Source organism: Manacus candei, unplaced genomic scaffold (genome assembly GCF_025592945.1).
Source record: "Manacus candei isolate 608988 ecotype Guabito, Panama unplaced genomic scaffold, ASM2559294v1 h1tg000011l, whole genome shotgun sequence".
NCBI classification, from domain to species: domain Eukaryota; kingdom Metazoa; phylum Chordata; class Aves; order Passeriformes; family Pipridae; genus Manacus; species Manacus candei.
The window spans coordinates 12,053,738-12,068,852 of NW_026138059.1; the positions used below are offsets into that span (position 1 = coordinate 12,053,738).

Consider the following 15,115-nt stretch of genomic DNA (forward strand, 5'->3'; position numbering starts at 1 on the left):
TAGGAATAGACCAGAAGTGACTATCACTAATTGTATTTTAAGTGATCCATACTCTAAAATATGGATTCAATTTTTAATATATTCCATAGATACAACGGAGTAATATTCAAGCAGTTTGTGGTTCTTCATGCTATATTTTGATCTCAGCATAAGTGCTTTTCATTTCAGCCTCTGTTGATGCACTTGCAAACTACTGAAAACCAGGTCTGGTAGAATTGAGAAAGGAATGTGACTTCTCAGCCTGAATTGGGTTTCCCACGTGACTTCAAAAACGTGACGGAAAAGCTGATATGGCAATAAAAAGTAGCTTCTTGAATAAAATATATGCCACATGAAATGTCGGCTTAGAGAAACCATACTGTTTTGCTCTTGTTAATTTGGTAATTCACTGACTTTATAGCTCCTCTAGCAGAGATATTGAGCATCAGAGCTGAGTTCAAAAGCATTAAGCTAGGGAAGATACGCATACTTTTTTGACATATCTCTCTTGCTTATGCAGGAGAACTTCTTTCATCTTAGAAGCCTGAAGCAGGAAAATATTGTGATAGTGGGGTGACAGAAATCAAACAAATGTTTGTATTAGGAGAACAATGTGGACTTTGAGATATAAAAATCTATCTATTTCTTGATAGATTAAAACTTTTCAGAATGAAACATTTTTTATTGCCGTCACATGTATTAAAACTTACATTACTTTGATATACGCCAAATTGCTATTGTCATTTACCTGAGCTCAGATGTCTTGTATTATAGAAGCATACATATAAGCCAGAGCACCACACTTACAGTCCCTTCTTTTTCAAGTATGCTGACACAAAACAGCAAACTTAGACAGGTATTTTGGGATTTTTCTGGATTTTTCTTTCCATTTATATTTTAAAAAATAGGCAGTTTGATAACTTTTTTTTTCTTTAAAAACAGCTTGTTCTATCAGTTTCAGTGGTGGGACACATCAGGTTGAATAATTTCCTCTCTCTAGCAACTAGTCCTTTCCTTCCAAAAGTAAGTCAATATATTTATTTCCATTTTAGTTCCTATTTTTTTGTTTGTTCCAATTCCAAAAATATTTCAAGTTTTTAAATGAACATTATTGAGGAAATTGATACGTAGTTCAAGTGTTGTATAAATTTTTTACTTCCCTTTTCCCAAGTGAAGAAGGACTAGTGAACACAGACTGCTCTGAAGCTGATAAATTAGCTGTCACCTAATGAAACTTCCCTGTTCCAAACATATTTGACACTGACACTTGGCTGTTCTTCTCAGAAGAGCTGCAGGAATAGATACATTCCAGAGTGACAGGGGAACAACTGACAGTGAGATGCTATGCTAATACAGTTGAAATTATTTTCCAAAGTGTTTTGTAATGCAAGGCACAAATTCTGAAAAATGAAAATAGTCAAACACCTTCTATCAGACTCAAGATATTCTCCCACAACGAGGATTTAGAAAACCAGGATCTCAATACACACACAAGGGCAATATTAGCCTCTGTAGGAAGTGGAAATCTCCTCGCAGAAGGTGGGAAGTATCTGACTCTTTCAGAAGACTTGACAGTGAGGGTATCTATATTCTGCAGCATACCTTCGCTGCATGACCAGTGCCATACTTTTTTCTTTAATTAAAAATATTTTCATATTTTTTATGTTCTAGTAATTTGAATTCACCCACCCACAAATTCTGAATGCCTTCATAATTTACATATATTATTTTAATCTACCAAGACTTCATTTTATCAACCTATTTACTGCCCACGTCTATATTTTTAACAGAACTGTGGTTAGGAGTTAAGCCAAGGAAGCTATATAAAAGTATTAAAGTTTATATTTAAATTTTGTATGAATAGTTAATTTATACAGAATTATAATTGCTAAAAGCAGGTTGCTTATTTTTGAGTCTTTGACTTTGAAAATTACAGAACTGAATGCCAATTTAGCCTACAGTATGAACATTCACTTTGAATAATCAGTAATGTTCTATAATTGTATATGAAAATTATTTAATGGCAGTTTCAGCTTCCTAGCTGGATAACAATTCATTTTAACCATCCATAATTCAATCAGATTACATCTTGTTTTACATATTTTAATAGATGCTTCCTTCTGGTTATTTTACAAATTATATATGCAAATGATGTATTAAATAATTGATGAAGCACCTTGTTTTGCTTGTAGCTACAAGTGATGCTTTTCTTCACAAATATATTTAGGCAGTAGTTCTTTTCACAGCAAGATTTTTGCATAGTATTTTAAAAGATATTTAAACTCCTGCCGTGATGAGGGCTTATTTAGAAACACCAAGTATAATTTAGTAACCTGATTTATGAAGGAATTTATAAAATATAGTGAAAAATCATTGCAGAAGAATTTCACAGCATAAGATCCAAAACTCCTTAGCTCTTGGGACACTCTGTATTATTACGTTCTGTGATAGCATAATGTATATCAGCCTAATTAGCCTTCCTGTTTTATTAATGCTTTATAAAACTGTTAGAGGTTAATGATGCAGTTATTTTTTCTACTGCCCAATTTCATCCTGTAATACTTAGTAAAAGGGGAAATAGTGCCATTATTCTCTTACTAGACATATGGTAAATGCTATAATGGAATATTATGTGTTATGCATTATTTACAATTGTATATATCTATATAGATATATACATGTATACTTAGGTACATAGACATAAATAACAAGAATACTTCTAATATTAAATATTCCAGGATCCATCCCCTAACCTATTGTATAAAAGTGTCAGTTTTAAATATTATTTCCCTCTCTTTATTTTTAACTGAACATTTAACATATGCTCAGTATTTCTGTAAAAACACTTCCCAAAATAAAAGTGGATATTTGCAGACATACTAGGTCCACAAATCTCAGGCTTGTGGTTCCTTACCTTGTAATTATTACATTAGTAAGTTTTAAACAATCTTTCTCTCATTTGCAGCTATGCACAATACAAATGCAAACTTGAAAAATGCTTTCCTTTTCAAGCTGTGAAATTTGAATGAATGAAAAATGAAAAATAGCTATCATGACTGAAAAGACCAGAGAGTTCATGATACTGTGTAGGCACTTACAAAGTTTCTGATTGGGCACTAACAAATGAAAATCATTTCAGTGCCTGTAAATTAATATAACAGGATACAACACACAAGCACAGAGTAACTTCCTCTGAGAACACTGAGATCTTCAGGCATGGGAATGGGCTACCCAGGGAAGTGGTGGATTCTCTGTCCCTGGAGGTTTTTAAATGCAACTATTTAGTCCAATATTTTCCTTCTTAGGGAAACAGTCTTTCATTAACTGAAGAACAAAACTTTACTAGTCATCATTTTGCTTCTGTCAAAGTTAATTTACCAGTAGCCAAATGTCAAGAACATGAAATTGCCAGTTTATTTGAAATATGAGCAATGTATTTGTAAGCAACAAACTTCCATCCTAAAATTTTTAACTTTATTTTACAATGTCCTAAGCCATTTGTGCCAGTTACTCAACAACAAAATAAATAATGACTGATGTCATTAATTCTTTCTTACACAGAATTAGCAATGTAATCCTGTTTTGGTATTAATCACTATAGTTTCAACAGCATGTGTCATTAATTCAACCTAATGTGCTGCAACCAATTAATACTTTTTCTCTAAACTCATTTGTTCTTTGGCTCTACATTGAAGAAATAATTGTTGTAAAGTAGCTCTTTTTATCATCTTCAGTGTGAAGAACTCTTCAGATATTCTGTAACTCAACTTTCAGCAAATGCATTAATCTTACACTAGAATCATGATCTTCAAAGCATTTAATGTGTTTTTTCTGGTATTCTAAAATACATTTTCAAATAATACAACAGAAGCCTGAAATTGCTTTCATGAAGTAAAAGAGACTTTTACGCTGTGAATACCTACAGATATCTCACTTTGTAAAACCTAGTAGTTCACACACCACTTTGAAAAGTGAGGTTAAGTTACTCAGTATTCAGTAATTACCACGAAATGTTAACATGGTTCAATATGAATGCCACATTTCTAACAGTATCACTCAGACTTCGTCTGTTAATCTTTGTTGCTGTTTCAGAATGTGGATGTTCCCTGCAGTTTGCTGCATCATGTGGGGAGCCACTTTCCACACTGCATTTTGACAAGAGCAAACTTAGGAAATCAGCTCTTCCAGGCACTTTATCTTCAATTCTGCTTTCCTCTCCCAGCATTACCGCACTGGCAGATTTGCACACAACACCACATAAACCGTATAAGCATTTCCATTTTTCACCTGATATGATGTCTCTCGCCTCACTGAACTTCCTTGGCATTTACTGTGAGCTTGATGCATTCCTGTGCTCTGTCCTCCTCCTGGTGAGGAGGTCTGGAAATGTGAGGCTATCCTGTGAATGTAGCACAAGGGCTGAGGTCATTAAAGGCTTCTGGGGCAGTCTGCTCTCTTAACCCTCCTCTGGGCCACACAGGGCCCAAAGAGTCACAGATGTGCCAAATAGCAAGTCTGCAGTTATGACCCTGCCTTCCCAACATTCTGTGAACTGGTGTTGTGAAGACATGTACTCACTTGCTATCCTTTGCATGTGGTAGTAACTGCCTGGCACGTATCAGAGGCTACACTTGAAAATATAGACTGCATTTCTTCTGCTTGACTAGAAGATGGGCCTTTTATAAGGACTATGGCTGCCCTTGCAGACCAGTGATGGTCTGTCCTTGCAGCTCACTTCATTAGGGCTCTACTTCTCCTGGATATACAGGATGCTTCCTGTACAATCTCTGCTGTAGAGATAATACTCAGGTGTTTCAAGATGATAATCACCCTCTGAGAGAGTTACTGGGCACAAATATTGCCATGAAAACATTCATTCAAGAGCCAGCAATCAAAATTATATTTTTATTTACTCAGTCACAATGCAAACTGTAGTCATAGGACTTTTAGAAAAGGCCAAAACCACTAGGAACACAGTCTGCAAGCTTATTTCATGTTAGAATAAGAGTGAGTGATGATAGCAAGATGGGTCAGGCAACTTCCTTTGGGAATATACCATATATATCAAAATTATAAAAAAAGTGGGTAGACTAAACCTGCAAGTAATCAGATGGACACCATTAGATGTAATTGGATTGGCTTTCCCTAAATAGTTTCAAAAATACAACTCTCTCTTTCTCCTCTGAGAGATTAGCTTCATACAACCAAGGGAAATATGCTGACTGGATTTGGCCAGTGTTGAATTCTACCTCAGAAAGAATCGTGTCTTGCCGGTACCATCCAAGGAGTCTTTCTGCTGTGTCTTTTGCAACCGGACATGTCTATCTCACATTGTCCTCTTTAGCCACCAGCGTGCTTGTAACAAACGTGGATAGAGCCCTTCCCAAATCTTCGTTCATGAAGCCTAGCCATGAATTTGAATTCCACCTACAGCCCATAAACCAAAATCCAAAAGCAACCTTTCTGCTTTATAGAGAGAGAATTTTAAAAAGATCTAACATGTAAAAATGGTGAGGGGTGTTACTATTTAATTTAGTATTGAATTATCTTTTTGTTTTAGGTTTGCTAATTGGCATCAAACGATAATATCCACTCTTATCAGTTCTCTAAGTCGAATTCCCAATTACCTTTTCTGTCTACATAATTACTAGTAAGAAAAATGGTTAAATATTAAAGGTTTACATCAGAAAGAGTAGTAAAATACATTTGAATCCAACTGTTTGTATTTTAATCTTACCATTTTTATAAGCTTCATATATGTGAAAGTAATGGTAATAATAGTAATGCACTTCTTAGATTTATGTCAAGTCAAAACACAAAAAAGGCAATTTACATTTGAAATAAACAGCAATTTTAAGACTGCCTTATAATAATTTTTCCATAGCCTGCCTTCCACTTTCTGTAATTGCATGTGATGTTTGACAGCATGTGCTCTGGGTGTAAGCAGAGATCACACAGCTTCCAGAGGTAACTTATAAATAATGAAATAATCACCCATTCAGATACAAACACCAAAGAGATGGATCAACTTTTTTGCTACACCTTGCATAAAAAGTTCCTTTTGAGTGCCACGCCATCAACGTGCAACATTTAAAGCAGAAAACTGTCATTCCTCTTTTGTTCCTGTGAGCATACCAAAATACTGACTTCGTATTAAACAATTCACTGCAGAAACACAGAGACAAAATCATATCCCCTAGACATCAGCTTTCAAGATACTCATTCTCTCTGTACTTGCAGAATAGCACACAATAAGGCAAACACAGCCTAGCTTTCAGTCCACTGAATTCACTGTTATTTCATGTGGAATTAATTTATCCAAATACATCTTAGTCATTAGATTTACTCTTTTAATGAGTTCTGGGTGAACACTGGCTTACCCTTTGGTTTTCTTTTCTTTTTTTTTTTTTTTTCTTTTTTTGGAGGGGGTCTAAGGGACTCTTAGTTTTCAAAATTTAAAAATATTGTCTTTTTCTTGTTCCAAGGCTGGCCTGATTAATAGAGAAAGAACTCTTAGAATACTACTCAGATTGCCAGTTCAAGGAAAGTGATGCTCAGAAAAACTAACAACCCCATAGTCCCATAGATAGCATGTTGATTTTAGCCTCACACTATACATGGGAGAAAAGGTGTAGAGGGAGAGAAGAGATGTCATTCTAGAGTGCACTAGGCATGCAAAGATGGGAAAGTGATGTTGTGATCTCCATCTTCTTCAGAAGCTGGGAATTACAGCATTTCTTAACCTTTTCTGTGCAAGACTGGACAGAAACTATGTCATCAGGACATAGTTTGGTAAGGAGAGCAAAAATTAGAGCTGTGATATTAAGTGAGGGGAAAAAAAAAGATCAGAAAGTATAAACAGATACAAATAATGCTAAGATACCTTCACTGTCCCCAGTACTGAATTGTTAAATTCTACATGGCACTGTCCTGCCTGGATTTCCTAATTTGCCTTACATCTCTGAATTCTAAATATCCTCATATATAAAAATATTGTTCTATATATAATACAGGGGTTTTTCTACATACAACACCATATTCTGCTTTTTACACCCTGAGTATTACCAGTGGAGTTCTAATAAAGGGATGATTGAAAACGTAATAACCATTTTAGGACCATAGCTTCCCAATGTCTCTCTCTTTGATTTGTACATCTAAAAGGACTCCATAAGATATATGCAGTCACTAAAAATAATGGTATAAACAACTTACAGACAGAATTTTTGTGGTTGCTGTCTTTGCTGGGCAACATCTTGACTCCTCTTGATTTCAGTTCAATTGCTTTTTTCACTGAGAGACAAAGCAAACAAAGAAAAGGTAATCCATTATTAAACATCATAAAATGGACATATAGTAGCCAAATCATACATTACAATAATACAAAGCTACACAGGACTTCTACAGAAGATTGAAACAACTGCAGTTTCTGTGGTAATCCAAATAAATTTTTACAAAAATACAACCATTTATCATGTTTCAGAAGATGTTCTTTTTAAACAGACATTATCAGGATTGGCAATATTTTGAATTCATGTTTGCTTAGATTCAAAGAAAAGAAAACCCTGTCCTAATTTTATGTATGGATTTCCTATGTTTACCACTGCATATGACAAAATCTTAAACATTTTTAAAACTTATTTCATACATAAAATGTACAAAACATTATCTACGCATGTTTGAGGACCACAAGCTTTAAATGTGATATTCACATCTGCTTTAATTGATCCACTCTTCTGCAGTAGGTATGTTTTTGGTTCAGTTTCCTAAGGAGATTAACACAGTGTGTTACATTACTTGGCTCACCTAACCTCTTTTGAGTCTACAGGGCAATATGAACTGAATTAGAAAGAAGAAAGAGTTCTCAAAGGGGCAAAGTTTTGTGAGACAGAACAGATGCATGAGAGGTTTAATATCTTTTTTCTCTGTTTATTCAGCTGAATGGCTGATAAACTCCCAGCTTATCCCTACTAAGTAGTTAGGGCACCATAGGAGGGATCAGGAGCCAAGTAGGAAGAGACATGAGAAGACACTAGTGCAGTTGTACATTAAGGAACGCGGTGGGTAGAATTTTAATTGTAATGGTAGAAGAAAAGGGTAAAAATACAGGACACCATCACAGGATATTAACTATTTCTGTGGCTTGGGAACAAATTGTTCAGTGCAAAGTAAAATCAGATGTAGAAAACAATTGTGAAACGAACCTGGACAATTCAAAACTATTGTGCAAAAAGCAATAGTCATAGCAAAATAGCAAGTGCCTGACTTTGTGTATCAGAATGCTAAAAATGATGCATGCCAATAACAAAAAATAAAAAAAGCAGTAATTCTTCCTTGATTCATATTGAATTTTTTCGGTAGATCTTGCAGTGGTTAATAATCTTAAAATGCAGTCATTTATCCAAGACATAAACAGAAACAAGAAATCAATTTAAACATTTCCTAAATGGCAGTATTTAGTACCTCATAGTATATAAATATATAAATTAATACTAGAGAATGTCAGTTATACTTTTTGTCAATACACAATATAAATTTTATGATTACCACACCACACACTGATCTCTATGCAAATATTTTTAAGAAGTGAAGTGGTTGAAACAGCAAGTTAATGTGTCTTTAAATATTGCACAAAAAAACATGATTCCATTGTAATTATTTCCATATTAGAATTCTAATGCTTTTGCAGCCTCAGAATGAGGTTGTTTTTCCTTAACTGCTGAAATTGGGCAAGTTCTGCAGAAAGTACTTTCTGTATGTATGCTGCAAGTGCAGTCATTTACACCTAAACCTACAAAACAGGTGTTCAGATGATGAAAGATGATTGAAAAACAATTGTAGCTGCATGGTATGAAATGGTTTTGATAGCAGTGTGGTATTTTCTTTTCTTCTAAGGCGGGGATTGTACATTGTATAGACATCAATGTAGAAAATAAGGCTGATATTCCCAAGACCTTCTGGAAGGGCAAACCTCATGGATATGGTGTTCTTAGGATTACTTTCTAGACTTTAGTCCTAAAATTTCCGCCAAGTGCCAGCTTATGTTCTGGTTTTTTAGACTGCATAACCAGTCCATTAAAATTATTCCATTTAATGTAAAATGGACAGCACAACACTTGTAGTGAATATCTGGGATATTTGTCTGCAGCTGTGGTACCTCCACCAGCATTAATTTCTCAGTTTGTAAGTATATGTGTCATGTAAAACATGTGAGCAGTTCTTGGAGGATTCAAAATCCATACATTCATGAATGAGTGGTAAACCCATTGAGTTATTATGCAGTGGACAGAGAAAAGAACTATACTATCCTTTTCATTGCCCTGTGACCCTATTTTATGGTAAAAATGACAATCATCACTCAAATTCCCTGTGACAGTTCACTCATAAAGGTATTTGTTAGATGCATTTGAAACACACCCTTGTGAATGAGGAAAAGTAATACCTACCAGCTGTATTTGAAACACAGAGAACACAAATTGAACCTAGAGGTTCTGACCTGACATATGAAAACATTTTGACTCTCATGCATTGAAACAAGTCCTGTAGTTTCTATCCTTGGATTTTTTTCATATGGCAAGAAAAAGGTATTTTATATCTCACTGAAAGAACATTAGATAGTAGATTCACAGTACTTATGATCAGTCATCTAAAATGTATGTTTTATGAAGAGAAATACCTAAATCAAGGGGGCGATTCATCCTCTTCTAAGATAGACACAATGAATCCTCCTACACAGATGCATTTTTCTCTCCACAAAATATAACACATACCACTTGCTCAAGTTACATTTTAGATGGTAACGTTAGGTGGAATGATCTTTTATGCCTGGAGAACTTTAACAGTGAAATATAGATATCTGTGAGATATATGGATCCATAAGGTTAGTCTGATATATAAATAGCAAAATTTTGCCTCAATTATACATATGTGTAAGTTTTCATATGTAACCTATACAGTATTTTTTGTAGTTTTAAAAGGTATTAACCAAGCATAGTATTTAAAATAAAAACTGTTCAACCTCTGAGAAAGAAACAGAGACCACTGCACACCACAGTTTCAGTGAAACAGATCAACCTCTTCTGTAAATACAAGAAATATTCTAAATTGCATTTTTATAACAATTTAAATACCATTTGAATACCTTTTCTGAGGTACTTATCCTTTACTTTCTCATTTCTCTTTCATTAAAAATGGTTCTCCTGATTTCAAAGATGATTTACCATTTAGGAGCAGAAAAAGAGGAATGGGTTTACATTAATAATGTCAGAAATGAACAGCACTTTCCACCTTTTAAGTGATTACTTTTGAAAATTTGCATAACTTTCTGCTGTCTTCATTTAAACATTCAGTGAAGCTTACTGAATTAACCTTTTCTGGTAATCATAACTTCAAGGGTCTTTTGGTGATGAGTTACTCATTTAGGGAGGAAGGCAGAGCTGAGTACTGGAAGTCCAAGACAACCTTGTCAGCCTACTGGAAAGCACTGGTGGCATTCCTTAGACTTTTGCTATAGCTAAAATAAACTCAGCCATGGAAAGATTTAGAGGAGCATTGCTCATGTTCAAAATGAACTCTCCTGTCTTATAAATTTAAAAATCTATTAATCAGCATATTTTTGTTAAGGATGAATGAGATCATCCTTAATTTAACACCCAAATACACATAGACATCTTTTTCTTTTTTGTCTTAGAGAACTGGAAATACAAAAAATTTTTGTAAAAGTCTTATGTCCCTAGTGCAAATTTTTAGAAATAATGCACCTTAAGTGCACCTGAAAATGTTCTTATTTTTCAAAAATATTCTTATTTTTGAAAATTAAAACAGTAGTTGGTAGTATCAGCTTTATTTCTGGATTCATAAAGCACACCAGCATACTATGCTTTCCCTACATTACTAACTCTCTATAATTCAAAAGGAAATTTTTCTCCATTTTATTCTTCTTACATTCATTTCTGAGAGAGGGGAACTCACAAAAGAATTGCTCTACTGCTGTTATTATTTTAAAACCCTATTATACACAGCAGCTCATTACAGCATGGATGGCTTCCTAAAATTACTACAACGAATTTTTTTTAAAATGCAGTTTTTATTCCACAGTTTTGTTTCCCAGGATATGAAGATAGGAGACAGTCACCTTTCAGATCCAGCTTCTCCAACTATAAAGTGGAGGTTTTTTAATAATTTTTGTTTTGGTTTAAATTGTGTTCCTCCTATCTGACATGCAAGGTTTTATGGAGAACTTGTAATTTGTGGTTGAAGATTAATTTCAAATTATCTGTATTACAATATCAAAAATATGTGTGAATTTGTCATACATTTTCAGGGTGGATATGACTTTCAAGTAAAAGGTGGGTTTTTTTTGGTTTTGTTTGACTGATTATGAATGAGCTAAAAGCTGTACAAAAGCAAAGTAGCATGTATTCTTTAGCACCAAGAATTTGCAGTCTTATTCTCTGGTTGTGTAAGTTTGCTTAGGGGAGACAGGACAGAAATTAGTAAGAAGAAAAGCATGGAGAAGTGAACAGAAAGTGAAGATACTGAGAGGCCCATTTGTAGGGCATCACTGAGAAATAATTTAATCTAGAGAGGGTTTTGAGGTGGTATGATATCCTTTAAAGATAAAAAGGAAACTGCAAAGAGGAAAGATACCTCTGCAGTTCCATTAAGGCTAGAACAAGAACTTACAGACTTTACAGAAAGGGAAATTTTGCTTACATGAGAAAAAAACCTTTTTAACAGTAAGAGCGATTAAGCCCTGGAATAAATTACCCAGAGAAGCTGTAGAACGTTAGTCATCAACACATTTTAAGATCATGTTAAATTAAGGTCTGAAAACAACAGCCAAATATGTTTGCCTCCTCTTTGATAGAGGATTAGCTTATCAAGATAGGTTTCTTAAACCTATTTTCTTTGATTTCTTAACAGTAATCAATAACCAAAAGTCATTTGGCTGAGAAATAGTAAGTGGCTAAGACCTTGGTGGGTTTTTCTAGAATTGTTAGCATATGAAATTATTTCATTACACCTACACTTAATTGCATGTGTGCAAGCAGTTAAATGTTATGCAGTACCCAAGTTATATCAGTCAGATAAGGTAATATACTACTTGGTTTACATAGTGCTATGTTTGATCTAATTTACCCTCTTTTAGTTCTAGTGTGACTCCATAACAACAGAAGTTACACTTCCTGTTTGTTCCTAACATTTTCTCTAACAGTCTTTGTGTGTGTCTTGGATGACATAATATGTTTTTCCCCAATTACCCAAATACATGAGTATCTTGCCAGTTTTTCTTCCTGCATGAAATAACCTCCAAGACCTCAAATACTGGCTACCACTCAAAGCTAAAATATTCTGACATCATCTGCTGGTACTTCCTCAAGCTGCTCTGCTGCTGCTCTGCTGAGTTCAGCTCTTGGCTGCCTTTCACTGCAGATTTTTCCCAAGTACAGATATGTGAAGGTAAAGAGGAATAACATATTGCCCAGTATCTGGTGATCACAAGAAGCACCTTTCCTGTCCAGCCTTAAGCTCTGTGTCACCTTAAGTATGTTTGTATCTATTAAAAAGACTGACACTTTGTTTTAAATATTCTTACTGTTTCAGTAAGAAACAGTGATGTGCTTGTAATAACATTCATAGGATTATTCCTGAAGGAAATTAGCAAATTTATCTCAGTACAGTGCAGGATTCATCAATTTCCTTTTGCTTTAGTTTCACTGCTCTGATTTTCTTCAAGTTGAGTAATTTTGTTGCAAAACACAGTATTTTCTTAATTCAGATTGAAAAGTCCAATTAAGTGCACCATTTGCTTTGCATTAGTGCCTAATCCTTTTTGTGCACAACTATGGGATTACTAGTATTTTTTGGCCTTGGAAGAAATAATCTACATTTTCATATTTGGCAGTATCGGTAATTTCTCTGCATTCTGCTTATAGATCAAACATTTCTTTCTTATTACTCAAAGTCATGTGGGACCAGTAAACAGATTGTTACCTATTTCTAGGCTTTCTTCTGTTTCACTATGGCTGGTTGTACCATGAATTCTTTTAAAAGTTTAGTAGTTGTGAGAATAAGAAAAAAACTCAGCCATTCTCAAACTTAACATTCACTTCAGTTTATGAAGGGAATGTTATAATATGGGGCTTTTTTATAAAACAAGGTCCCAGATTCAATAACCTAGGAGGATCCTTGCAAGTTTTCTTCTCATCTACCCATTTGACTTTTGCTGAGGCATCGCAATTTTCCATAGGATCTCTAATTTAAACCAATGCACTGGAATAGTCCAACCCTCAGCAGTTTCTGTATTCCTTGCCTGAAAAGTATTCTAATACACTATCCTAGTGTTTCTCTCACTAATAGGTTTCAAAATCTTCCCTACTAATCAGTATTATAACTCCAGAGCGCTTCACAGTAGGCATAGATGTTTCTACTATATGGCTATGTGTAAAAGCTGTAAGTTCATGATCAGTTGGTTTCCTTGTTCCATCAGTTTAGCAAAGTACTGCCTGTCACTAGCAGATCTTCCACCTGCTCCCTGTGCTGGAAATCTCTGCATGCAGTACTAGTGAATAAATGGTACAGCCTCAAGATAAATTGGTGTCACAATAGATTTTTACACAAATCTTTCTTATTCTATGTGTATAAGCTGATACAGGATCTGCAAGTTTAAAATAAACACAGTCATTTGTTTTCCATTAACCTTTTCTATGTCACTTAGCTGGCCCCTTGCCCTGATGAACTGCCTTAGCTACTTTGTGCTTTCAATGTATGATATATCATAATAAAACCACTTCAGCAGGCATCAAGTCTTCAATGTCTGCAGATATCGTCCACAGTTATGGAAAATAATACCAACACAATTTGCTCTATGAATATGCTGTTGCAGAACACAGAGAGTAGTAGTTTGTAGAAATTGTCTCTAAAAAATAAATCATAAAATGAGATCCACTCAGCTCCCTGTTTGAATGTTGCTTCAACTATAGTCTTTCGAACACTTCTAGGGAGGATAACAGCATGACAAACAATAGCTGAAGACTGAATAGCTGTTAGATCAGCAACTGCTTAGTGCTGACATCATGAAGCAGCTACGTTTGAGCCTTTTCAGCAATGGAAACTTTACTGGACCCTTAAGAAAGAAGTATGACTTAACAACCTGATTGTAACCAGGTACAAGCTTCTACCTTTAATGAAGTACTTTTTGTTTCTCTGGAAAATGCCGAAAAATCAAGGTGTAGTGCGTTGACCCTGGCTTGACACTAGGTATCCACAAAAGCTGCTCTATCGCTCCCCTCTGCAACTGGACAGAGGAGAGAAAATATAGCAAAGGATTCATGGGTTGAGATAATGGCCAGGAGATAGCACTCACCAATTACCATCATGGGCAAAAAAAGCTCTAATTTGAGATATTAGTTGAATTTATTACTAACAAAATCAGAGCAGGATAATGGAAGTAAAATAAATCTTAAAAGCACCCTCCACCCACCCCGTCTCCTTCCAAAGATCTATCTCCTGCCCCCCAGCAGTGCAGGGAGACAAGGAATGCAGGTTACAGTCAGTTCATCCCAGGTTGTTTCTGCTGCTGTTCAGGGACAGGAGTCCTTCCCCTGCTACCTATGGGGTGTCTCCCACGGGAGACAGTCCTTCATGAACTTTTCCAATGTGAGTCCATCCCATAGGCAACAGCTCTTCACTAACTGCTGCAACATAGGTCTGTTCCATGGGGTACACTCCTTCAGGCAAAGGCTCCAGGGTCCCCCACAGGGCCACAAGTCCTACCAGGAAAACCTATTCCAGCGTGAGCTCCTCTATCCATGGTCCATCAGGTCCCTGCCAGGACCCTGCTCCATTATGGGCCTCCCATGGGGTCAGCCTCCTTCAGGCATCCACCCACTCCTCTGTGGGTCTGCACCACAGGCTGCAGGGGAACCTCAGCTCCAGTGCTTGGAGCACTCCTCCCCCTCCTTCTGCACTGACCTTGGTGTCTGCAGAGTTGTTCACGTTCTCACTCCACTCTGGCTGCAATTTTCATCTGCATGATAACTTTTTTCTCTTTTTTAAATACGTTATCTCAGAGGTGTTACTATTACTCCTGATGGGCTTGGCCTTGCTCAGCAGTGGGTCCATCCTGGAGTCAGAT

General features: G+C 35.6%; 1 protein-coding gene across 5 annotated transcripts in view; it reads right to left on the bottom strand.

Annotated features, from left to right (window-relative positions):
* The window catches only part of CSMD1 (CUB and Sushi multiple domains 1), a 1,077,494-nt gene that overhangs the window by 377,351 nt on the left and 685,028 nt on the right, over positions 1-15,115 (bottom strand). For all 5 annotated transcript variants that reach the window (XM_051778075.1, XM_051778073.1, XM_051778072.1 and 2 more), the window contains one exon: positions 7,192-7,269. In XM_051778075.1, coding sequence (XP_051634035.1) covers positions 7,192-7,269 — 78 coding nt within the window. The remainder of the gene's footprint in view (positions 1-7,191; positions 7,270-15,115) is intronic.